Source organism: Eublepharis macularius, chromosome 3 (genome assembly GCF_028583425.1).
Source record: "Eublepharis macularius isolate TG4126 chromosome 3, MPM_Emac_v1.0, whole genome shotgun sequence".
Lineage (NCBI taxonomy): Eukaryota > Metazoa > Chordata > Lepidosauria > Squamata > Eublepharidae > Eublepharis > Eublepharis macularius.
In genome coordinates this window covers 186,711,608-186,737,537 of record NC_072792.1, presented here as the reverse complement: position 1 = coordinate 186,737,537, position 25,930 = coordinate 186,711,608, and the positions used below count along the sequence as shown (strand labels likewise).

At 48.8% G+C, this 25,930-nt stretch overlaps 2 protein-coding genes across 2 annotated transcripts; both read left to right on the top strand.

The window, feature by feature from the left end:
- Window positions 1-10,476: 10,476 nt before the first annotated feature.
- Window positions 10,477-14,639, top strand: LOC129326363 (protein sel-1 homolog 3-like). Its single transcript, XM_054974520.1, has 4 exons — window positions 10,477-11,162; window positions 13,852-13,971; window positions 14,075-14,215; window positions 14,586-14,639. The coding sequence occupies exons 1-4, from the start codon at window positions 10,905-10,907 to the stop codon at window positions 14,637-14,639; spliced, it is 573 nt and encodes a 190-aa protein (XP_054830495.1). The 5' UTR covers window positions 10,477-10,904.
- Window positions 14,640-14,884: 245 nt separating this feature from the next.
- LOC129326493 (protein sel-1 homolog 3-like) lies at window positions 14,885-24,634 on the top strand. The gene is made up of 3 exons (XM_054974674.1): window positions 14,885-14,998; window positions 15,899-16,072; window positions 24,402-24,634. Exons 1-3 carry the CDS (start codon window positions 14,891-14,893, stop codon window positions 24,540-24,542), a joined length of 423 nt encoding a protein of 140 aa, XP_054830649.1. The 5' UTR covers window positions 14,885-14,890; the 3' UTR covers window positions 24,543-24,634.
- The last annotated feature ends 1,296 nt before the right edge of the window (window positions 24,635-25,930 follow it).

Genomic DNA, 25,930 nt, shown 5'->3' with positions numbered 1-25,930 from the left:
GTATCGTGCAGTGGAGGAGGAGGTGGAGAGGGAGCCACAGAAGGAGGAGTTCTGCCCATCTCGTGGTCCTGCCACTTCCTGATTTTTCTCCAGGGTGGGTGGAGAAGGGAGGAAGGCAGGTTTACGTCCAGGAGGCAGTGAGTAGGGAATTGCACGCCATCTCTACATTCTTCTCCACATGGGAGACAAGTGTAAGAAACACTGAGGCTGGGATATGAGTAGGCAGGCTGTGCTCACACACATGGTGGGTGCCACCTGATGGTAGCCAGTGAACCACCACTGTGAGCAGGTTCAATACAGGCAGCTTTGTGCAATCTGAACAGCTAGATAGCTCACTTCGAAGACCTTGCAAGGAAACATCTAAGCATCATTGAAACGGAACATTGGAAATGTTTTCGCTTTGAGCTTGCGCTTAGGAGCATGAGTTAAATGTACAGAGACGTCCTCCCCCCCCCCCGCTTAGTTTCTTTACTTATATTATTTATAGTCTGTCTTTCCCACTGGACTCAAGGCGGATTCCTCAGAAGAAGTCGATACAATCATCCAGATGGAACATCCAATAGAAAATGCAATCGGGTTAGACTTGTAGAAACCTGGAATCAACCAGAGATCAGAAACAGTAGTGAAGCAAAGCATAAGTATTAAGATGACACATTAAATGATGCAAAAAATACATACTAGGAACTTGCTTACAGCACAAGATAGTACGAAGCGTATACAGTGGTATAGTCTACAGTTCCTAACCCTTTACCCCAAGCTTCTTTCTGAATCATGTTATTACAGTATAGTCCTGTGCAAAAAGCCCTCTGGAATAATTCAGTTTTGCATAGATTATGGAAAGCCAGGAGGGTGGAATCCTTCTTGATCTCAACAAACAAGCTGTTCCATAGGGTGGGGGCCACAACAGAGAAAGCCGTGCGTACACGCAGTTGCTGATTTTGTCCGTTCATGTTATGAGATCACCAGGAAGAAGAGCATCCTTCTCCCACTTTGAGGCTTTGCTCCTGTAAAGCTTCCTTGCCGTTGCTCCATCTGGTGTAGTGAGGTCTTCTGTGCCTGGCAGGGGCACTGCAGGTCTGAGATGGAGAAGTGATTGCGCAAACTCTGCTACCAGATGCAGAGGAGTTAGCCGTGTAGCGCTTTCGTGGAGAAGCTGAGAATTGCTCTTCAGCTCTTGCGCTTGCCCACCCTGTGTTCAAATCCTGAGCCTCGAGTTCTGCTCAGTTCTGGGCCCGTTGTTGCTATCTTGCCATTCCCCACACAGGCCTTTGTGGAGCACATCCGGCTGATTGACGAGGATGCCCTCAAGCTGCAGACCAAAGAGAACGATGACCTCTTTGTGTGGCTGAGGTTCCAGGCTCGGAGAGGCATGGCCGAGGCTCAGGTAGGCTCAAGTCTCCCCAAAGCGTCTGTGTTCCTCCATCGCCACGATGGTGGTCTGGAGAGGTCGTGCCAACTGTGCCCACGTGCCCCTCCCTCTCTTCCAGCAAGCGGTGAGCAGGATGTTGTTCTGGGGGCAGCAAGGAATCTCCAGCAAGCTGAAGGAAGCGGTGAAGTTCTACGAGAAAGGAGCCGCTCGGCTCAAAGACCCCACCCTGATGTACGACTATGGAGTGGTGCTTCTGAAAGTGAGCAATGGCACCCGTCTCTTTTTCCCCATGGCCGTGGGCTGCCAGGGTCAGCGTGCTGTGGGCTTGGCATCACAGGGTTGGATCAGAAGGGGGAGTCTAAAGGCCATCTAGTCCATCCTCAAGCCCTCAGTTAGCTCCACAACGGGCCAACCTGCATAATTCATGCCACAGAGTGTGCCACGGCAAATTGCAATTTCCTCTGGGTCTTGTCATCGTTGATGACTTGTGGAAACGAGCCAAGCCCTGATCCATGTATTCCTTTGCAGCGCCCCTTCCCTTAGGCCCAAAGATCACAGGGGCAAGATGACTTCTCTGACCTGCCCTTCTCCTGAAACCACTTAATTCCTTTATGCGTGTCCTCTTTCAGTCACTCATTCATTTACTCCCCTTGAGTGATCTGTTTGGAGCGATCACATACTGATGCAGTGCACGTGCCAGGGCCGTCGTCACACGGGCATCTCTTCCGTTAAATTTACAGCATATAGCGTCCTACCTGTTATCGGCACAGTAACGTTTCTTTGGGTCACCTAACGGCCTTTCGTGCCACCAGCTATCCACACCGAAGCACTCTGTTCTGTTCTCTCTAACCGCGCAGAAGCAGCTCCTCCCCCCCCTTTTTTAATTATTCTGGCGTTTAATTCCGCGATAACGGAATAACAGCATATAAACATTCCGTTAGAGCAAAACATTATGACCTTTTTGTTTTTCCAACTTTGAAATTATATAAATAGCCCTTTGCCCGCAGAAAACTCCCTGTCTGATGTGATCCCCATCGCTGAAGACTGCCATGGCGATTGAGTCATTTTTACTGCAGCAGAAAGTTTGCATTGTGTTATGTCGTTATGGCGTTATAAGGACATAATAAAATTAAAAAGGGGGAGTTGCGGGAAGAAATGGATTCTGGGATTGAAGGGAGGTCATAGGGCATTGCGAGGCGAAATACATCGATGTGAGGCATTCACACTGAGGCACAAAATAGCACGACTATCAAGCACAAAGCAGAAGAGAGAAAATCACTACAGTGTTGGAATAAGGTGGGTGTTTGCCAGGAAATAGAGCCATTTTAGTGCTAAATAAAAGCCCCTGTGACGACGGCCCAGGCGTGAACTGAATCCACCTGCAGTGATCGCAGGGGACTGTGACGGTGCCTGTAGTGCCGCGGACTGGAGGCTGTTCCAGACAGCAGAGCCTTATTTCCACTGCAAGCCACAATGGGGAATGAGTCACCCATTGACCACACAAGCTTTTGTCTCCAGGGCCAAGGAGTGAAGCAGGATATCCCCAAAGCTCTGGACTTGCTCAATCAGGCAGCGGAGCAGGTGAGTGTGGCAGGTGGTTCAGGTACTGTGGGCTACATCCCAGCGCATGGCAGAGCACACGCCCGTGAGAGACCCCTGGGCAACTTCCGCCCTCGAGCAACCTCATCCCCCCTAATCTCAGCTCTCTCCTGTTAAAAGTGAGTCTCGGGACTGCAAGTGGCCCAGCCCCCTAAGCTAGGAGTCAGAGAGTCCCACAGGACAGAGCCCGGTGTTTGGACTGACATGGTAAAACTTTTCAGGGGAAATCTGTTGGCAACTCCTTTGGCAAACCGACCATTCCAACACACAGTTTCAGAGCTCCAAAGCTGCAGGGCTTCCCGAGCCAGCCATAACGGGGCAACCTCGATGGAGGGCCTACCTCCGAACACAGAAGCTTCATTCAGCTGTCATGGCTTATTAGCAATTTCTTATTATTTTTGGTATCCGAAGAAGGGAGCTCTGACTCGCTAAAACTCACACCCTGAAAATTTTGTTGGCTTCTGAGGTTCAACTGGCTCAAACCCTACCATTCTACCCCAGACCAACCCAGCTACCTACCTGAAACTACCACTTTCTCAGGAGGCTTTTCAGAACTGGTTGGCTAAGCCTCTGGTGGATAATATTGGGGTGGGATCTGGCTTCAATCCCAGAGGCAGGATGGACTTTCCAGCCATAAATCCATAGGTGTCCATCAGCAGAGAGTTTCTGACAGTGTAGGGGGTGGGTTTGAAGACCCACTGAGGGTCCCTTCCCATTCCATGGAAGAATGACAATAATAGCCAGTAGAACAGTTGAAAAGGCAGACAGCAAGGTTTGGGTTCCACCGGCAAGGAAGATCTCCATCTGGGGGAGCCTGCATTCGACATAAGGTGGATGTTTAAAAAATTCTCTGCTTCCACTATCTCCCCCCAACCCTGCAGGGTTTCCTCCCAGCTCTCACAGCCTTGGGATGGTATTATCAGGTCTTTGAGAATGACTACAGGAGGGCCGTGGAGTTCTGGGAGAAGGCCGACGAGATGGGGGACCCCGTGGCCCCCTCCAACCTCGGGGCCTTCTATGCCTACGGCCAGTACCCGGGGAAAGACAGAGATGAGGTGAGTTTCCCAGGAATGGGGGGTGGGCGTGATGGGCTGTCCCTGTCTCCTGCAAGATGGTCCAAGCGTCCCCACCAGGGATAAGTAGTGTTGGAAATAGCAATGTCTGGTGTACTGCAGCAGCATGAAGGAAGAAGAGCCTACCATGCAGGGGGCAGCAAGGATCACTTAGTTAGGACAGTGAGAGTAGCACCTCTCTTGTTTCCTGGGGGTCATTTCCTTGTCTTGTCTCCTATTGGGCTAAACAGGGCAATATCCTGCTTCTTCTCTCTCCTGCCACACTTCTTCTCACTCTCTGCAAGATGTAGTCAGATAGCTAGGATCTATCTCTCCCTCTTTCCCTTCAAGTATGTAACTTCCTCAAATAAAGCTTTTGCCTCTCTAACCAGCTCGGCGTTTAATTCCGCAGCGTTGTTTTACACTCGCTCTAACCGGGTTATGGGCCCAGAGGCAATTAACGCAAGCTGAAGTTAAGAGAGAGCAATAAAACTCCTGCCATAGCCGCAGGCTAAAGTATAGAGGGCAGACAATAGAGGAAAGATGTCCTCTTTTCTTTCGTGCAACTGTAGTTTTCTTATCTTCTTCTACAATGGTTACTCCATTGAAGTCTCCGGCTAGTATTATTTGATCATACGATAGCTCATCCAATTGCTTCCCCAACTCTTCAAAAAAATTTTCTTTTGCTCCATTAGGTGCATATACCCCAATCACCAATAACTTTTTTGAATTCCAAATTATTTCCACTGCTAAATATCTGGCTTCCTCATCTCTCACCACTAGTTTGGGCTGCAATTATTCTTTTATATACAACACCACTCCCCTTTTCTTTTTTTTGGATCAGCCACAAATTCACTTCCCAATCTTGCAAATTTTAAATATTTTTCATCTTGCTTTTTAATATGGGTTTCTTGTAAACATACAATATCGCATTTTTGTTTTAATAGCCAGTGGAAGGTACTTTTTCTCTTACTAGGTGAATTAAATCCGTTTACATTCCACGATATAATTTTGCACTCCATAATCATGATCTTGCTGTTGGTAAGTCTTTTTCATTGTCCCTGATGAATTTGCCCATCTCTGACTCAGATCTGATACGCTTTTTAACTCCTCCAAATTCGAAGGACAATCCTTCAGGCATTTCCCATTTGTATCTTATTTTCATGTCTTTCAATATCTGGACTAGCTCTTTATACTTTTTCCGATCCAGCAACACCGATCTGGGCAATTCCTTCATAATGATCACAGCTTTGCCATCGACCTCTATTGGATCTGGAAATTGTTTCCTCAAAACCATTTCCCTTGTTTTTCTAGTCGTAAATTGCACGATCACGTCTCTTGGTAATTTCCTCTGGGTCGCAACTCTTGAATTTATTCTGTATACCACGTCTAGGATAGCCGCCACTTCCTCTTCCTCTTTCCCCAGGTACTCAGTTAGAACTTCTGTAATTTGCTCTTGGGCAGATTTACCCTCAATTTCCGGCAAACCACGAAATCTCAGTTGTTTCTCCATATGTTTACTTTCCGCCACGGCCATTCTTCCTCTTATCGCTCTCATCTCCGTCCTCTGCGTGTTTGCTAGATCGTCCATCCCTGCTTCAACTACCTTAACCCTTTGCTGTGTGGCTTGTAGCTCATTCTGTATTTTTTCCATACCTTTCGTTACTTCCGCCAATTCACTTTTAAATGTCTCTTTAAGCTCTTTCGCCATCTCTTTCATCATCCCTTGCATCATCTCTTTAAGTTCCTTATTAGCTTCTGTAAATTTTTTATCCAAATTTTCCACCGCTGCTTGCCACTCCTTTTTCGACATCGTGGGGCTGGCTTTACCTCGCTCCCACGAGTCCACATTTCTTCTTAACTCCGTGGCGTTTATTTTTTACAATATTGTTTTTTTTTAAAGTCCTGAATTAACTTTATTTTTTAAAAACAGTTCATTTAATCAATCCAAAATGTCAGGCGTCTTTTCTCTATGGTTATTTGAACTATAGTCCAATTCCAAGATGGCCTACTTCCTTTTCCGCTGAAGCCACGACCTTTCCCTTTTCCAAAATGGCGATCTTCTACTTCCTGCTCCTTGGAAAAGGCCGCTTCTCTCCAGCCTCTCTATTGCTCTGACGTACTTCCTGTTCCTTTGCCACCCACAGCAGTTCTCGCGATGTTGAGACTTTCTCACAGCCCCTTATGTCTTCCCGGCCTCAGGTATGTAAACTATAATTGAATTTCTTTGCTAACTCCTTTTAACAAAGTCACTTTTGAAAACTTTTTCTTGCCGGAATTTCCCCACCTTCTAATCACTCTGTCGCAGTTCTTAATTTCAATGTAGCACTTTAGTTCTTTAAATAATCCGTCCCGTTTCAAGAGATAGTAATCTTTACCTTCTTAGTCGATTTATTGGGTTGTAATCACTGTTTCAATGTCCAAATTCACTCCGATTCCCCTTGTTGCTGTATGAAGCTTGGGCATGAAGGTCTTATGCCAACCGAATTGGCTCCAGGACTGCTGTAGAGATCTTGGCAAACCTGTCTTCGGGTGGGACCTCAAGGGACAAGTGGGAGTCCATTGCGTAGGACCCCCCCTCGCCCGAGATCAACACGCCCTGAGGTTCTTGAGCGTTCAAAGCCTGTTCTCCGCCTGAGAACAGTTGGCTGCGGGCGATTTTCCGCCCCCCCCCCCCAGCCTTAAAATCAGCAGCCCGGACAGCTCAGCTCTTAGAGCTGCATTAGACCCCCATGGATCCCAAACCGGAAGTCAGAATCCTGTACCTCACAGACCCCCTCCCCAATCTTTCCCAGGAAGATGAAGCGGCAGAGAGCCAAAGGCACTGCTCTGCCCCCACCTCTGTTCAGAAACTAGGAAATTGCCGGGACCACCCGGCAGCCATGAACATGCAAACATTATCTCTGGGGCCAAGACGACTTCAGCCCCAGCCCTGCAAAGACCTGCCCTGGTTCCTTCCATGTACCTTCCCCTAAGAGACTTCCCCCTTCTCCTGTGGTCTCATCTGCAGGTTTCCCGAGAGCCTTTATCTGAATGACGTAGAGGGATGGTTTGTCCTGGGGGGCTCCAAGTACATCCTGGGGGTGCAGGGATTTTTCGGCCCCTCCAGCTACTACAGGAGCAGCACCCAGGCCTCATTGCAGGTCAGTCCTACTTCTCTGTGTCCTCTGGGGTGGCTCTCCTGGGGTCCTTCTTCTGTTACTCCCCAAGGTGAGTTCCTTTGGGGTATTTTCTGAGCTAGCACAGCATCACGGGCTGAGTGTGCAGACTTCACCTGCTGGAAAAGCACAGATCCAACAGATCTCTTCTGCAGGATCCAAACCCATTCTGCCAAAGGTTATCTGTTGGCTATGCTCTTGGGTCTGTGATGACCCTCCCACACTTGCAAAGCGTCCCTTGACCTCACAGCCATCAAGTGATGAACCGGCTCTTCATTTCCAGATTCATAGTCCTTGGACATAGATCCAGAGGAGTTAACCATGTTAATCTGTAGTTGCAAAATAGTAAAGAAGAGTCCAGTAGCACCTTTAAGACAAACCAACTTTACTGTAGCGTAAGCTTCGAGAACCACAGCTCTCTTCTTCAGATGCATCGTCAGAGAGCTATGGTTCTCGAAAGCTTACGCTCCAATAAAGTTTGTTAGTCTTAAAGATGCTACTGGACTTTTTAGTCCTTGGATGCTCTTTGTTTCCTTTCTTCCTCACTTAGACTGAACCACCAAAGCTCTTGCAACACCTGGATCTGCCCCAGTGGTTTGCCACGTGCCAAGAGTTTAAGGACGCTGTTTTTGCCCGGCTGCCTCTCTACCAACTCCAGCGAGCTTGGAAGCTTTGGCAAGGTGAGCCACACCTCCCTCTTTCCTGGGACTGTGGCCCAGCCTCCTCTTGAGACCACGTAAGCCCCCTGGGCAGTTGCTGTCAGTCAAAGGCAAAGGGAGATTGGTGCGTCGGAACTGGGCCCGCTGCGTGGATTTTTCAAGGGAGGATGGTTTCCCAGCCCCTCCAAAGCATTGCAAAAGAATGGCTTGGAACCTGCTTGCAACGTGGCTTTCTCACTCCACCCCTTCCCGTGCAGCCCTCCCCCAAAGCAGGTGTGGGGGGCCTCCAGGACCACCGTGGGACGTGGCAGAAAAGTCTGCAGAAGAAGAGCCCAGCGGCCCTTTGAGAGGTCTGCACAGCAGTTCCTCCCCTGGGGGCTTGATCTTCGGAGGTGGACACTTCTCTTTTTTGCTAGTCTCCCAGCAAGATTTGCTTCCCCGGGAGAGTTTGGGGGTTAGACCTCTGCTGTGTTGCTCTTTTCGTTGTGTCAGTCAGCCTCAGGTCATTTTGGAAATCTGCCTTGCTCTATAGAGGAGAGGAACATTTCAGATAAGTAAATCGAAATCTGTGGCAATGCCCCCTCTTGGATTAAGCATGCGCAGATTTGAATCCAGCCCTCGTCATTTCAAAGTTGGCAGTTTCAGAGGATAATTTGGCAGCAGAGAATAGGACTGGAAGCAACGGGCTTAAATTACATGCAGAACGGTACCGGCTGGATTATTAGGAAAAACTTTTTCATGGTCAGAGTAGTTCAAAGGTGGAATCAGCTGCCTAGGGAGGTGGTGAGCTCCCCCTCACTGGCAGTTTTCAAGAGGAGGCTGGATGAATACGTCAGAGATGCTTTAGGCTCACCCTGCATTGGGCAGGGGGCTGGACTAGATGGTCTGTATGACCCCTTCCAACTCTATGATTCTGTGAAAGGCAGCAAGCCACATTTTCAAAACACAAAACTGTGCTCTCTGAGAGCATTGTAGGTAAAAACAAATCAAACAGCACCAATGGGGCCACCTTTGGGGGGCCAGCTACTTAAAGTACTGAATATTTTAACAGATCTTAATAAATTCTCTTAAAGGCATTCTTATTGTGCAATTTAAGCCTCATTTCCCACCCCTGCCCGCTTGGAAAACTTTCACCTGTCCTACCCAGACCCCCTGAAATGGTGTGTCCCTGGCCTGGCACACTGAACTGCTGTGGCCCAAGACAACTTTTTCCTCTGCAAATTCGGCTATAACAATGTGCACCCAAAGATCTGTGGACTTCATACAGCAGTTCTCTGACTCCCACACCCTCTGCAGCTCCCCGACCCTCCAATTTTTATTCCTGGGGCAACAAACCCTCCAGAACAGCAGGGGGGTGCTAAATGGGGTCTGTACTGGAAGGGGAGAATCATAAAAGCTTGCTGTCCCCTCTTTCAAAGACTTGTGTTTTATTTGTCCATTTATTTCCAACATTTGTTTGCCACCTTTCTACCTAAATAGGGATCTCCAGGGTCATCTAGTCCAACCCCCTGCACAATCAAGAAATTCAAGACAATGAACATTATACAAACTAAAAACAAAAATTAAAATGTTTAGAAAGTCCTTGGAACTGTGGAGTAGAATACAGGCCCCAAGGTACGGCGTGTGCCTTCAGGGTAAAACACTAACCAGCCTTCCTGGACCCTTTTACCTGCCTCCCTCTCCCCTCCCCTCCCCTCCATTTGCTCCTGTCTTGCCATACTCTTCTGCAGCTGTCTCCTCCCCTTATAACACTGACTCCTGGAGTGCTGAGGCCATGCCTGTGTGGCTCTTCTGCCCTGTGTACAGCACTAAGTGCATGACTGGCACTGAAGACATGTCGTTGTGCGGGACTGGGCAGGGGTGGGGGAAGAAGGTCTGTGGGCCTCTGCGCAGGACTGAACTTTTGGAAGGGCCTTCCACACTGCGTCCTCTTCCAGACTCCCTCCTCCTTACTGTTTCAGAAACATGCCATCCCGAATACGAGGCTCTTGCTGTGCAGCAGAGGACAAGTTCTCCTGGGGAGCCACGCTGTTGGCAGTGGGAAGCCCTGTATCCCCGCCGGCGAGCAGCCGTATACACCCTTCTGCAGCGGGCAGTTTGGAGAAGAGGTAAATCTGCGGCCATTAGAGAGCAAGGCTCTTGCAGGTCTCCACAAATGGCCACAGAACTGTGGAGCCACGCAGTTGGGCCTGAGGCTGCTAATTCAATGGCCTTTGCCTTAGCTCATTTACTCTCATTTCAAAGGGATAGTGAAAGAGATTTGTCTTAACAGCTGAGGTCTCCCGTCTCTGCAGGTGACCAGTTCGTGAACATGGAGACTGTGGCCGGCGCACTCTTCCAAAGGTTTGAGAAGCGAGTGGCAGGTCTACAGGATCTGGCCCATTTGAACAACTTTTACCCCCAGCTGCTGCAGGCCGGATGCCTGGGACACTCCCGAGCCCTCTATCTCATCTCCACCCTGCACCGGACTGGCTTGGGACTGCCCTTGGACTCCACCAAGGTACCTCTTCATGGGGCTGGTATCACACTGCCCTTTTATTCGCTAGAGTGCCCGTTGTGCACGCAGGTTCAGTTCCTGGCATCACCGGGCTGCAGGCGCTGACAAAGACCCCTCTCTGCCTGACACCCTGACGAGTGGCTGCAGGTCAGAGGAGACCAGACTGGCCCTGATGGGCCAAGGGTCTGTCTCAGGAGAAGGCAGGTTCTCGTGCTCAGTTATGGCTGCTAGAGACAGAAGGATCCCACTGTCAGGTCTGACTTTGTATGATCTTATGTAGCCAGAGCAACGCCATTTTAACTATGTCTTTGCAAGCTTTCTTCCCTTGCAGGTGCAATCTACTTCAAAGACTGAACTGTTTTGTCTACGACCTCGGCTCATCCTGAGAATGTTTTGTTTCTGCAGCTTCCTGCAACATGTTATGGGAACAGTGGGGGGTGGCTGGGCACCGCTCTCTATGCTAGCTTGTGTTTAACCTTGTATCTCCCACCACAGGCAGCCAACTGGGAGGCTCCAAGGTGAGGGGTGGAGAGCAGAGAAACAACAGAGCCGCTGTCCAGTGGCTGTAGCATGTGTCAGCATCAGACCTGGTGTAGTGCCGTAGCCGTTTGTACCCTTGTCATTAATGCCCCCACTTTTCTCTCTCAGACCCTGAAATTTGGCCTTCTCTCCGCCCAGGCGGACGATCGTCTTTCCGGAATGCAGCTGGGCCACAAACACCACCTGGGGGTGGATGGACTTCCTGTGGACCACGACCTCTCTTACGCCTACTACGCCAACGTTGCAGCCCAGACCGTAGCTGACCGGGAGCTGTCCAGGGAGGGGCAGGTGCAGTTTTCCCTCTCGCTCTTAAATTAGTTGTTTCTGGAGAAGGTGTGCCCTGACCTTGGGGGGGGGCAGGCTAGCCTGATCTCATCAGATCTCAGAAGCTGGGCAGGGTCAGCCTTGGATGGGAGAGCTCCAGAGAAGATGAGGGTTGCAGAGGCAGGCAATGGCAAACCACCTCTGTTAGTCTCTTGCCATGAAAACCCCAGCAGGGGTCACCACTAGTTGTCTTTGACTTGATGGTGCTCTCCACCACTACCAGAGAAGGTATGAGCCCCTTTCCTGGCCTGAGGACAGCAGGCAGAAAGGTAGTTCATACACACACCCAGAGCCGTCCACAAACATCCCACACCAGCTAGAACTGACAAGATCCAGGAAGGCTTAGCTGAACCAGGCAACTGCTAAACAGGTAAAACTGTTCTACGGTCTAGTTTATGCTTTATTGATCAACCCTGAGATGGCAATAAGAACATAAGCAAAGCCATGTTGGATCAGGCCAGTGGCCCATCCAGTCCAACATTCTGTCACACACAGTGGCTAGAAATCCAGTGCCATCTAAAGGACTGTCAGTGAGGCCAGGACATCAGAAGCCCTCCCACTGCCTTCCTTCCAGCACCAAGACAACAGAGCACCACCTCCCCACAAAGAGAATACCATCTATCTCCTGTGGCTAATAGCCACTAATGGACCTCTGCTCCATATATTTGTCCAGATTACCTTGGTCTACTCATATGAACTGTGTAATGTGGAGAAAATGTACTTGTGGAAGATGCAGCCCCAGCCTTCGTGAGCAGAGCGCTCCCTTCCCAAGCGTGCCATGCTCAGAGAGGTTCCTCCTCTCCCGTGTTCGCTCTTCTCTCTCTGCTGTGGCTCTTGCAAGCTGGCCTCAGCCCAAGGCAAGGCCTAGAAGAAGGCTGGGGATGACCCAAAGCACTGCCAGCCTTCCCAGAGCACAGCCTGGCGTGCCACCAGTGAATCCACGAGGCAAAGCCATTCTGATTGGATTCTGTGGCTCAGCGGTAGAGCATCTGCTTGGCATGCGGGAGGACTGAGGTTCAAACCCCAGCAGCTCCAGTTAAAAGGACCAGGCAGCAGAGGATGGGGAAGACCTCAGCCCGGGACCCTGGAGAGCCGCTGCCAGTCAGAGTAAGCAATACGGACCATGATGGATGAAAGTAGCTGGAAAGAAAAGAGACAGAAGCAGAATAGAAACGAAACTAGAGGGGAACCTGAGGGTCATCTAGTCAACCCCCTGCACAATGCAGGAAATTCACAGCTAATTCCCCCTGAATAGACAGGAAGGATACAGAAGAATCTGGCCTGCCCCCTTACCAGCTCTGCTAGTCTCTCTGGAATACTAGTGTGTTTTGTGCAACCCGGCATCACACAGTCCTCCATTTCCAGCCCCTCAAACTCTCCCCCCAAGTATCGTGCAGTGGAGGAGGAGGTGGAGAGGGAGCCACAGAAGGAGGAGTTCTGCCCATCTCGTGGTCCTGCCACTTCCTGATTTTTCTCCAGGGTGGGTGGAGAAGGGAGGAAGGCAGGTTTACGTCCAGGAGGCAGTGAGTAGCGAATGGCACGCCATCTCTACATTCTTCTCCACATGGGAGACAAGTGTAAGAAACACTGAGGCTGGGATATGAGTAGGCAGGCTGTGCTCACACACATGGTGGGTGCCACCTGATGGTAGCCAGCGAACCACCACTGTGAGCAGGTTCAATACAGGCAGCTTTGTGCAATCTGAACAGCTAGATAGCTCACTTCGAAGACCTTGCAAGGAAACATCTAAGCATCATTGAAACGGAACATTGGAAATGTTTTCGCTTTGAGCTTGCGCTTAGGAGCATGAGCTAAATGTACAGAGATGTCTGCCCCCCCCCCCCCCGCTTAGTTTCTTTACTTATATTATTTATAGTCTGTCTTTCCCACTGGACTCAAGGCGGATTCCTCAGAAGAAGTCGATACAATCATCCAGATGGAACATCCAATAGAAAATGCAATCGGGTTTGACTTGTAGAAACCTGGAATCAACCAGAGATCAGAAACAGTAGTGAAGCAAAGCATAAGTATTAAGATGACACATTAAATGATGCAAAAAATACATACTAGGAACTTACTTGCAGCACAAGATAGTACGAAGCGTATACAGTGGTATAGTCTACAGTTCCTAACCCTTTACCCCAAGCTTCTTTCTGAATCATGTTATTACAGTATAGTCCTGTGCAAAAAGCCCTCTGGAATAATTCAGTTTTGCATAGATTATGGAAAGACAGGAGGGTGGAATCCTTCTTGATCTCAACAAACCTGCTGTTCCATAGGGTGGGGGCCACAACAGAGAAAGCCGTGCGTACAGGCACTTGCTGATTTTGTCCGTTCATGTTATGAGATCACCAGGAAGAAGAGCATCCTTCTCCCACTTTGAGGCTTTGCTCCTGTAAAGCTTCCTTGCCGTTGCTCCATCTGGTGTAGTGAGGTCTTCTGTGCCTGGCAGGGTCACTGCAGGTCTGAGATGGAGAAGTGATTGCGCAAACTCTGCTATCAGATGCAGAGGAGTTAGCCGTGTAGCGTTTTCGTGGAGAAGCTGAGAATTGCTCTTCAGCTCTTGCGCTTGCCCACCCTGTGTTCAAATCCTGAGCCTCGAGTTCTGCTCAGTTCTGGGCCCGTTGTTGCTATCTTGCCATTCCCCACACAGGCCTTTGTGGAGCACATCCGGCTGATTGACGAGGACGCCCTCAAGCTGCAGACCAAAGAGAACGATGACCTCTTTGTGTGGCTGAGGTTCCAGGCTCGGAGAGGCATGGCCGAGGCTCAGGTAGGCTCAAGTCTCCCCAAAGCGTCTGTGTTCCTCCATCGCCACGATGGTGGTCTGGAGAGGTCGTGCCAACTGTGCCCACGTGCCCCTCCCTCTCTTCCAGCAAGCGGTGAGCAGGATGTTGTTCTGGGGGCAGCAAGGAATCTCCAGCAAGCTGAAGGAAGCGGTGAAGTTCTACGAGAAAGGAGCCGCTCGGCTCAAAGACCCCACCCTGATGTACGACTATGGAGTGGTGCTTCTGAAGGTGAGCAATGGCACCCGTCTCTTTTTCCCCATGGCCGTGGGCTGCCAGGGTCAGCGTGCTGTGGGCTTGGCATCACAGGGTTGGATCAGAAGGGGTAGTCTAAAGGCCATCTAGTCCATCCTCAAGCCCTCAGTTAGCTCCACAACGGGCCAACCTGCATAATTCATGCCACAGAGTGTGCCACGGCAAATTGCAATTTCCTCTGGGTCTTGTCATCGTTGATGACTTGTGGAAACGAGCCAAGCCCTGATCCATGTATTCCTTTGCAGCGCCCCTTCCCTTAGGCCCAAAGATCACAGGGGCAAGATGACTTCTCTGACCTGCCCTTCTCCTGAAACCACTTAATTCCTTTATGCGTGTCCTCTTTCAGTCACTCATTCATTTACTCCCCTTGAGTGATCTGTTTGGAGCGATCACATACTGATGCAGTGCAGGTGCCAGGGCCGTCGTCACACGGGCATCTCTTCCGTTAAATTTACAGCATATAGCGTCCTACCTGTTATCGGCACAGTAACGTTTCTTTGGGTCACCTAACGGCTCTTCGCGCCACCAGCTGTCCACACCAAAGCACTCTGTTCTGTTCTCTCTAATCGCAGGGGACTGTGACCGTGCCTGTAGTGCCGCGGACAGGAGGCTGTTCCAGACAGCAGAGCCTTATTTCCACTGCAAGCCACAATGGGAAGTGAGTCACCCGTTGACCACACAAGCTTTTGTCTCCAGGGCCAAGGAGTGAAGCATGATATCCCCAAAGCTCTGGACTTGTTCAATCAGGCAGCGGAGCAGGTGAGTGTGGCAGTTGGTTCAGGTACTGTGGGCTACATCCCAGTGCATGGCAGAGCACACGCCCGTGAGAGACCCCTGGGCAACTTCCGCCCTCGAGCAACCTCATCCCCCCTAATCTCAGCTTTCTCCTGTTAAAAGTGAGTCTCGGGACTGCAAGTGGCCCAGCCCCCTAAGCTAGGAGTCAGAGAGTCCCACAGGACAGAGCCCGGTGTTTGGACTGACATGGTAAAACTTTTCAGGGGAAATCTGTTGGCAACTCCTTTGGCAAACCGACCATTCCAACACACAGTTTCCGAGCTCCAAAGCTGCAGGGCTTCCCGAGCCAGCCATAATGGGGCAACCTCGATGGAGGGCCTACCTCCGGACACAGAAGGTTCATTCAGCTGTCATGGCTTATTAGCAATTTCTTATTACTTTTGGTATCCGAAGAAGGGAGCTCTGACTCGCTAAAACTCACACCCTGAAAATTTTGTTGGCCTCTGAGGTTCAACTGGCTCAAACCCTACCATTCTACCCCAGACCAACCCAGCTACCTACCTGAAACTACCACTTTCTCAGGAGGCTTTTCAGAACTGGTTGGCTAAGTCTCTGGTGGATAATATTGGGGTGGGATCTGGCTTCAATCCCAGAGGCAGGATGGACTTTCCAGCCATAAATCCATAGGTGTCCATCAGCAGAGAGTTTCTGACAGTGTAGGGGGTGGGTTTGAAGACCCACTGAGGGTCCCTTCCCATTCCATGGAGGAAATGACAATAATAGCCAGTAGAACAGTTGAAAAGGCAGACAGCAAGGTTTGGGTTCCACCGGGAAGGAAGATCTGCATCTGGGGGAGCCTGCATTCGACATAAGGTGGATGTTTAAAAAATTCTCTGCTTCCACTATCTCCCCCCAACCCTGCAGGGTTTCCTCCCAGCTCTCACAGCCTTGGGATGGTATTATCAGGTCTTTGAGAATGACTACAGGAGGGCCGTGGAGTTCTGGGAGAAGGCCGACGAGATGGGGGACCCCGTGGCCCCCTCCAACCTCGGGGCCTTCTATGCCTACGGCCAGTACCCGGGGAAAGGCAGAGATGAGGTGAGTTTCCCAGGAATGGGGGGTGGGCGTGATGGGCTGTCCCTGTCTCCTGCAAGAAGGTCCAAGCGTCCCCACCAGGGATAAGCAGTGTTGGAAATAGCAATGTCTGGTGTACTGCAGCAGCATGAAGGAAGAAGAGCCTACCATGCAGGGGGCAGCAAGGATCACTTAGTTAGGACAGTGAGAGTAGCACCTCTCTTGTTTCCTGGGGGTCATTTCCTTGTCTTGTCTCCTATTGGGCTAAACAGGGCAATATCCTGCTTCTTCTCTCTCCTGCCACACTTCTTCTCACTCTCTGCAAGATGTAGTCAGATAGCTAGGATCTATCTCTCCCTCTTTCCCTTCAAGTATGTAACTTCCTCAAATAAAGCTTGTGCCTCTCTAACCAGCTCGGCGTTTAATTCCGCAGCGTTGTTTTACACTCGCTCTAACCGGGTTATGGGCCCAGAGGCAATTAACGCAAGCTGAAGTTAAGAGAGAGCAATAAAACTCCTGCCATAGCCGCAGGCTAAAGTATAGAGGGCAGACAATAGAGGAAAAATGGTGGACTCCTATAGTGCACAGCAGGGGTTCCAAGTCGATCGGTTACAAGATGGGAGAAACTACAATCTTTGGGCAGAAAGAATAAAAGCGCACCTCATACAATTGGACGTCTGGTCTGCAGTAACAGATGAAAAACCGACTGGAGATCCTCAGAAGGAAGCCAAATGGGTCAATCAAGACAACAAGGCAAGATCTATTATCATTAATGCTTTAAGTGATAAACCATTGATAAGAGTTATTCATGAGCCCACTTCTAGCAAATGTGGACGTCTCTTCTAGAAATAAACCGTCAAGAATCAATTAAAACTAAAATTTTGCTAATGAGGCAATTGTATCGGATTCAGATGAAGCCACAGCAACAGCTGAAAGATCATATTGCAGATTTCATGGAATTAACACAGAAATTAAGATCCCTTGGAAAGGAGCTCCAGGATGAGGATTTGGCTATAATTCTGCTATCTAGCCTTCCTCAATCTTATACAAGCATAGTACATGTTTTGGAAATGAAAGAAAGTCTAAGCTTAAACTATGTACTTGCAAGACTGCCAGAGGAAAGCCTTAACAAACAGTTTTATAAAAGTGAGCCAAAAGACCTAGCTTTAAGAGTCAGTTCAAGAAATGATTTCATCTGCAGCATCTGCAGAAAGAAAGGACATTTAAAGGAAGACTGTTGGTTTCGTGATTCACAGAGAGTGAGCAAACCGCCACGAGGGACGGAAACAAAAGGCTTTAGGAATGCTAATGCAGCCATTAAGTCACCTAATGCCGATGGTCAAAGGAAAAACAGATTTGATAAGAATTGTTTAAATGTTGGCAAGAATGATCAAAGCATATGCAAATGGGCAATTGACAGTGCATGTACTAACCATCTATGCAATCAAGAAAGTTTCTTTAATGAGATGAATGATAGTCATGAAAAACGGTATACGGCAAATGGAGAAGCTTTAACGGCCCGGGGACAAGGGACAGTATCTGCATGTTGCGCGCTACCCAGTGGCCAAACTAGAGAAGTGCAGATCACTGATTGTCTCTGCGTACCTGAAGTTAAGACTAACTTATTATCGGTTTCAATTATGGCAAAGAAAGGAATTGAAACTGTATTCAAAGGAGAGAAATGTTTTATTAGCAATGAAGGTGAGTTAATTGCACAAGGCACATTAGAGGATGGCCTGTATATGCTGGATTGCTCTGAAGGCGCAGTGAATTTAATTGAAAAGTGCACCCACAAGAATTGTACCAGTCTTATCCATAGAAGGCTTGGACATGCTAATATGGATTATATATATCAGCTTGAAAGGCAGAATCTGACTAATGATTTGCAAATGAGAAAATGTCCTGATGCAGAGAAATGTGTTTGCTGTATTCAAGCCAAAGGCACAAGACCTTCTTTCACCAAACACAGTGAGAAGCAGACGACAAGACCACTGGAGCTGATTCACAGTGATGTCTGTGGACCCATGGGAACAGAAACACCCAGTGGAAGTAAGTACTTTCTGACTTTTACTGATGATTTTTCAAGATTTACTGTGATTTACCTGCTCAAGGAAAAGAGCCAAGTACTGGAAAAATTCAAAGTGTACCTAGCAATGGTGCAGAACAGATTCCAGAGAAAACCAATGGCTATCCGCACAGACAATGGAGGCGAGTACGTGGGGAAGGAGATGACAAGCTTCCTAGCAGATGAAGGAATAGAGCATCACCTGATCGTGCCATACACCCCCGAACTCAACGGGATAGCGGAGAGGAAAAATTGTTCTCTCACAGAAATGTGCAGGAGCATGCTGCAAGAAGCACAGCTACCTCAAAAATATTGGGGAGAAGCTATCAACACTGCTGCCTATCTGCAGAACATGCTACCTACAAAGGGTGCAAGCAGCACACCATTTGAACTGTGGTACAACCGCAAGCCCAATGTAAGGCATCTGAGAGTGTTTGGATCAAAGGCCTACACTTATGTTCCGAAGAAAAAGAGGTCTAAGATGGATCTCAGAACAGAAGCAGGCATATTTGTTGGATATGCACTGGGATGCAAGGGATATCGAATCCTCAACCCAGAGACAGACACGGTGAAGATCCGCCATGTGGTGCACATTGATGAAGAAGAGAAGGCAAGCAAGCCTGACACCAGAGAGTCTACACCAAAGGAAGCGGATGCAGCACAGCAGCCAGAGATTGTGCAACTCTGGGACCTGACTGAGACGCAAGAGACACCTGCAGAGCCCACAGAAAGAGAAGGGGAAGCAGAGCCAAGTGTCAGACGCTCAGACAGAACAAACAAAGGAGTTCCACCACTGAAATTCTCTTACCTGGCAAAAACAGAAGCTGTACCAGAACCTTCTAGCGGGGAAGACATAGAAGGAATGCCAACAAGAGAAGCAGAGACATGGAGAAAAGCTGCAAAAGAGGAAATTGACTCTCTGATCCAGAACAAGGCATGGATCCTCACAGAACTACCACCTGGAAAAAGGACAGTAGGATGCAAATGGATTTTCAAAACCAAACTTGATGCAGATGGAGAAGTACAAAAGTACAAAGCAAGACTAGTTGCAAAGGGATATTCCCAGAAGTATGGAGAAGACTATGATGAAACCTTTGCGCCAGTAGTGAAACACACTTCGGTAAGAACACTGCTGAGCATAGCAGCCGCAAGGAAGATACATGTGGAGCACCTGGATGTGAAAACTGCTTTTCTACATGGAGAGCTGGAAGAAGACGTGTATATGACACAGCCTCCTGGATTTGAACAGTCCAAAGACAGAGGACTTGTATGCAAACTGCAGAAGAGCATTTATGGACTGAAACAGGCTGCAAGAGCCTGGAATCAGAAACTGAACCAAATGCTCATCAAAGAAGGATTCAAGCAAGGCGGGGCAGAACGCTGCCTGTACTCAAGAAAGAAAGACAACAAATGGACTTTTATTCTGATTTATGTAGATGATATTCTTCTTTGTTATGAAGATCAACAAGATTGTGATGAAATAATTCAGCACCTGAACCAAGAGGCTGAAGTAAAGCGTCTTGGAAATGTCAGCTTTTACCTTGGAGTTCAAATAGAGCGAGAGGAAGATGGAAGCTATCTTCTCAATCAAAAGCAAAAGATCATGGATTTCCTAGACTACATGGACATGAAAGATGGAAAACCAACATGTACTCCAATGGAAACAGATTTCCTGAAACAAAATGGAAACAATGAACCTCTGAGAAACATCAAAGTATACAGAGAAGCAATTGGAAAACTGCTCTACATAAGTACAGTGACCAGACCTGACATAGCAGCAGCAGCTGGAATACTGTGCAGGAAAAATGCATCACCAAGTGTGAATGACTGGCAAGCAGTCAAAAGCCTGGCAAGATACCTGAGAGGTACTGCACAACTGAAGCTCAAGCTACCAGCAAGCGACAATCCCAGACTAGTGGGATTCATGGATGCTGACTGGGCAGAAGACATCACAGACAGAAAGTCTACCAGTGGACGAGTATTCTTTTATGGTGGAGGAGCAATCAGTTGGACAAGCAGAAAGCAAGACCTAGTAGCGGCATCAACTACAGAAGCTGAATACATATCAGCAGCAGAAGCATGCCAAGAACTCAAGTGGATTCTACAACTATTAGAAGACTTTGGGATAAATGAACCCAAACCTATACAACTCTTTGAAGATAATCAATCTTGCATAAAGCTTGCAAATACAGAAAGAATTGGATCAAGAACCAAGCACATTGACATAAAGAGTCACATTGTGAGAAATATGCAAGAAGACGGGCTTGTTGAGCTACAGTACTGCCCTACAGAAGAAATGATAGCAGATGTCTTCACCAAGCCACTTGCCAAAGAGAAATTTCAAAGTCTACGTGAAAGACTGAATTTTGTGGACTTTGTACACTAGACATTGAGAAGGGGTATTGGAAATAGCAATGTCTGGTGTACTGCAGCAGCAAGAAGGAAGAGGAGCCTACCATGCAGGGGGCAGCAAGGATCACCTAGTTAGGACAGTGAGAGCAGGATCTCTCTTGTTTCCTGGGGGTCATTTCCTTGTCTTGTCTCCTATTGGGCTAAACAGGGCAATATCCTGCTTCTTCTCTCTCCTGCTCCACACTTCTTCTCTGTCTCTGCAAGATGTAGTCAGATAGCTAGGATCTATCTCTCCCTCCTTCCCTCAAGTATGTAACTTCCTCAGATAAAGCTTTTGCCTCTCTAACCAGCTCGGCGTTTAATTCCGCAGCGTAGTTTTACACTCGCTCTAACAGATTCTTACACTGTTACCAGAACGAGTCTCCTTGAGATTTGGGGAAATTAGCAGAGCACCAGTGAGAGGTGGTAACGGGGGATCTTTTAACCAATATATACCAGGATTACTTGCCCCGGGAGAACTCTTTTAATAAGCAGGCAGATGTTCAATAGGTGTGACTTTTATTAAAGTAGCAGCAAAAGATCAGTTACACAGAGTGCACACAGCTCTCATACACACATCAAACTAGACAACAATAAGGAAAGTGGAGAGCAATGCAAGAGGAAGCCATAGTTACCAGTCTTGGAGACACGGGGGTAGGGGGGAGGTCCATAAGGGACCAGCTTTGAGGTGTTCAGCACATCGCAGGGAGAAGAAGGGGGCTCAGACCAAAGTCTGAGGACGTGCAGGAGAAATGCACATACCTGACAGCTAGAAAGCTGCCCTCTTGCTTAAAACAATAATTCAATAATAAGTCTCCGGCATTGTAAAGCAGTAAAATGAGACAAGGTTTGATCGAGCATCTCTGAGTAAACAAGCACAACCAAATGGTTGACTGATAGCTCCTGAGCATGGGACAGGATTATTTATGGATTATTTATGGAAGAGCTGATGGGGGAAGATCAGAGGGATCCAAAACTCTGCACCCCTTTGATCTGTAGATTTTGCACAAATTCCAGGGGGCTGTGGGGCTGTTAGCGCACCATTCCCATGACCCCCAGTTCAGTATTTTTCCAGTCTCCTGGCCAGGAGATGGCAACAGCATTCCTGCCTTTGCCAGGGCAGCGCATGTTATGTAGAGTGTGGGCCTGGTGGGGTGGGCTGCCACACAGTGCCACGGAGGCTGTGACGGACAGCTGCGAGTCTCCCTAAGAACAGCCAATCGGAGCTGTTGGAATGTGAGCAGTGGGAGAGTTGGGGGAAAGCCGTTAAGTGGCAGTTGGGAGCGCTGAGGGGTCCCGCTGGTGGCTTGCGAAAGCTGCTCTACCAACACTGCTTCTGACTGACTCCGGCAAATCCCACCAGGTCCGGGCAAGAGATGCATAAATCCGAGGGAAGAGTTTCTCTGCTTCGCTCCCAGTCACAGACACGCTTGCTCCGTGCTGCCATGTCTGGTGGTGGCTAGAAATACAAATCAGGCAGCCACAAGTGTGAGGAGGCGGAGCTTTGGGGAAGCATTTCCTCTTCGGCAAAGCTGGTCTTTCCTCCCTGCATGCACGTCTGTCACTACCAGAGCTCACCTGCTCGATGCCTTAACAAAGACAGGAAAATGAAGCTCTACCAGAGTTCAGCCGCATGAGAGGGACGTTCAGAACAGTGTATCTCCTTTGCTGCCTCAACCACTAACGATACATGTCTTTGAAAGAACTCTGACAACTCAAAATCTCCTCGAGATATGCAAGAGTAGCTTTCACTCTGGGACACAATGCAAAGGCTAAGAGAGATGGATTCTCCTGAGATGAGATGATTGAGTCCAAGTTCACTGTGTCGGAAGACGCTAGCTAGGAAGCGTAGTTTTAAAAGACTGTGCTGGCAGAGATCGCGCCGTAGTGGACATCTTCTCTCACAGGCCTCCACTCCACACTGTATCACCTTCCGGAGCTTTTACACTGTCGCTGTCCCTGCTTAAAACTTTGCTCCCAAAGAGGATGTGGCTGGCTAAGAATTCCCACCTCCCTTCCCAAAGAAGAGAACTTTTTCTGGCTTCAGCAGACATGGCTGCCATTGGAGGATGACGACACTCCACGCTTCTGCCTCATCTCCCTGGCCAGGACTGACAAGGGATTGGGAATCGTGGCCAGAGGCCTCCTTGGGCTCCCTCCCTTACTTCCTTCCCATCTCCTGAGGAGCAGTGAGATCGAAGTGGATGAGCCTCTTCGTTGACTAACTCCTTTACTCACCGTCACCAAGATGCTAAATATCACATCTGATGAATCTGTGGATGAAAATAACAACACAATCAGTGATTCTGCATTGGCAAGCTCATTGCTAGTTGTACAGCTGCCTGAGGGCTGCGTCTATCAGTTATTTCTCATCTGCAAAATGGCCCTGATGTGTTCCCTATCTGCCTCAAGAGAACAGCCTCTGAAGGAGTGTTCTTTTTTTCTCTGCGGGTAAAAGAAGGGAGTGCTGATTGCTTCAGAGTATCTGATCTTCCCCCTTCAATTCTCCGGACAGAGTCCCTTGGTTTGCAAAGGGGAGCTGCCCGGGTTACCCTCAAATCTTCTGCCTTGAGCTTCTTGGATAGAAGGCAGGATAAAAGGAGAAAGAGAGAATGGTCCTTTACCCTTTGGCTTTTGGGGGCAGGAGGCTGGGCGGGAGGCGTGGATTTCCGCCTCCACGCTGATGTTACTCATAACCTGAGAGAGAGAAGACATCGTATTATTTTGCAAGTAAATCAGTTTCTGTCTTTTTTTCCCCTGCTGGTCAATGTGGCGCTTGAGTATTGGTGACTGTGGGTTGAAATGAGGCCTCTGGACGGGTGAGCGGAGGGTGCTGTGATGGGAGGGTGGCTGGACCTTGCGGACTGGAGGGAACTGCAGTTGGCAGCCAGCATGCTGAGAGAAAGCATTCATTCTGGATAAGTCCAGCCAACTTGGAAGACCAACAGGGTTCTTCGGGTATGAGGCTTTGAGGGTCAGAGCACCCCCCTTAAGAATAAATGGACATCAATCAGACTTTCAAAGCCACAACCCCCCCCCCAAACCAGTGTGAATGTTCCAGAACACTCCATTGTGGTGAGCAAGCTACAAAGCAAAACATGTACGATAAAAGAAAAGCAAGGATGAACACGTGGCCTTGGGTGACCCACTCCTCTCATCCCAGCTCCTCTGCAGCTCAGAAGGGCAGTACATGGGCACATTGTTGTTATTATAAGCAAAGTTATTAATATTAGTAGTGGGTGATGTTGCATACATATTGCACACAGAACTTTATGGCTGGAAACAGCTTTGAGCTGTTAGGAATGACAAATAAGTCGTATGTTGGCCCCAGGAACCTAATTAAAGGATTTCATGTTTGGGCTGTTAGCACAGTCTATTGTTTAGCAGACAAAGCGTGATTATAGGTGGCTGTCAGCTGGTTCTGCTGACTGGTGTAAGAAACCAACAAAGCATACACTTGCTTATATTTAGAAAGGAAATAAGAGCTCTTTCTTGTAGGAATGCCATACTCTGATAGGAAAGGGGGAAAGACAGATCCTAACTACCTATCTAGTCTCAGGATAGGCCTGGATGCTAAGACAAGTCCTGCATCCATGCTTGCCAGATGGAGGGAGGAGAAGGAGAAAGATGGTGCCTGGAACAAAGCCAGGAAGAGAAGAGTGAGAAGGAGGAAGTCAAAAGGAGGAAGACCAGAGAAACATCAAAGGATAGTTAGAGCAAGGTTAATGTGATGATAAAAGAGTATAAAGCCACGTAGCTATTCTTCTGTTTGTTAGAGAATGAGTGAGCAGCAAAATCCCTTCTACCTCCCGTTCCCAGAGATCCCTGCAGGATCTGACCCGCGACAAAGAAATATTGATCGTGCCACTAATAATATTTATTTAATTTGCTTTTCAGGAAATACAGCTTACCGTCAGAAATCTGGCTGTCCGAGCAACAGCCCCCCTTGCTGATTTGCTCCTCGGTGCAGGTATTTCCCACTGGGAAGGCATGATTTCCATCGAGGGAGGAGTCACCCGTATTGAATTCGCCTGGTGAAGCTTCAGGCTCACTGGTCCCTGGTGGACAAGTTACAAAGCAAAACACGTACGATCAAAGAAAAGCAAGAATGAAGTTGGAACGTTTCAGCATGCCACAGTCCAGCCAATTTCAACCCGTTCTGGCTGCGAGAACTCCATGCTCCCTCCACAACCCGCAGAAAAGAGCTTTTGAGAAGCATTTCAGAAACAGAGTGAGGAAGAGAAGAGTGAGAAGAAGTGCCCCTGAGTGAAACCTGAGGAGAGGGACAGCGCTGAGTCCTTCTCTTCCAACCATTAGCAGAGGGACTCAGTTGCTGGAATCAACCCCCAGAGAGTGAAGGGCTCCAAGTGCGGACGGGAAAGGTTGAAGCCTGGGGGTTGGACCTGGGGGAGGGACAAGGAACCTCTGCGGGGTGAGCCTGGGGGTGGGTGAGAAGAGAAGGGAGGGAGGCGGAGCTCAGCTATGATTCGACACGCACGGTCTTCACTGAGCCTGCACAACTGCCCAAGGGCTGCGTCTATCAGTTATTTCTCATCTGCAAAATGGCCCTGAGGTGTTCCCTATCTGCCGCAGGAGAACAGCCTCTGGAGGAATGTTCTTTTTTTTCTCTGCAGGTAAAAGAAAGGAGTGCTGATTACTTCAGAGTATCTGGTCTCCCCCCTTCCCCCCTTCAGTTCTCCTGGCAGAGTCCCTTGGGTTGCAAAGGGGGGCTGCCCAGGCCAGCCTCAAATCTTCTGCCTTGAGCTTCTTGGATAGAAGGCAGGATAAAAGGAGAAAGAGAGAATGGTCCTTTACCCTTTTTTTTCCCCCCGGCTCTGCTGGAGGAGGTGGAGAAGAATTCCGCCTCCGTGATAATTTCATCCTGAACCTGAGAGAGAGAAGACATCGTAATATTTTGCAAGTAAATCAGTTTCTGTCTTTTTTCCCCCTGCTGGTCAATGTGGCGTTTGAGTATTGGTGACTGTGGGTTGAAATGAGGCCTCTGGACGGGTGAGCGGAGGGCGCTGTGATGGGAGGGTGGCTGGACCTTGCAGACTGGAGGGAACTGCAGTTGGTAGCCAGCATGCTGAGAGAAAGCATTCATTCTGGATAAGTCCAGCCAACTTGGAAGACCAACAGGGTTCTTCGGGTATGAGGCTTTGAGGGTCAGAGCACCCCCCCTTAAGAATAAATGGACATCAATCTGACTTTCAAAGCCACAACCCCCCCAAAACCAGTGAGAATGTTCCAGAACACTCCATTGTGGTGAGCAAGCTACAAAGCAAAACATGTACGATAAAAGAAAAGCAAGGATGAACACGTGGCCTTGGGTGACCCGCTCCTCTCAGCCCAGCTCCTCTGCAGCTCAGAAGGGCAGTACGTGGGCACATTGTTGTTATTATAAGCAAAGTTATCAATATTAGTAG

What these genes read in the sequence shown, in the direction of transcription:
- LOC129326363 (XM_054974520.1), top strand. Translation starts at nt 10,905, where the DNA reads ATGTGTCAGCATCAGACCTGGTGTAGTGCCGTAGCCGTTTGTACCCTT. An exon ending in AGCTGTCCAGGGAGGGGCAG is followed by an intron (nt 11,163 to 13,851) that starts GTGCAGTTTTCC and finishes TTCCCCACACAG; the next exon opens with GCCTTTGTGGAGCACATCCG. An exon ending in GAGGCATGGCCGAGGCTCAG is followed by an intron (nt 13,972 to 14,074) that starts GTAGGCTCAAGT and finishes CCTCTCTTCCAG; the next exon opens with CAAGCGGTGAGCAGGATGTT.
- LOC129326493 (XM_054974674.1), top strand. Translation starts at nt 14,891, where the DNA reads ATGGGAAGTGAGTCACCCGTTGACCACACAAGCTTTTGTCTCCAGGGC. An exon ending in TCAATCAGGCAGCGGAGCAG is followed by an intron (nt 14,999 to 15,898) that starts GTGAGTGTGGCA and finishes CCAACCCTGCAG; the next exon opens with GGTTTCCTCCCAGCTCTCAC. An exon ending in CGGGGAAAGGCAGAGATGAG is followed by an intron (nt 16,073 to 24,401) that starts GTGAGTTTCCCA and finishes TTTGCTTTTCAG; the next exon opens with GAAATACAGCTTACCGTCAG.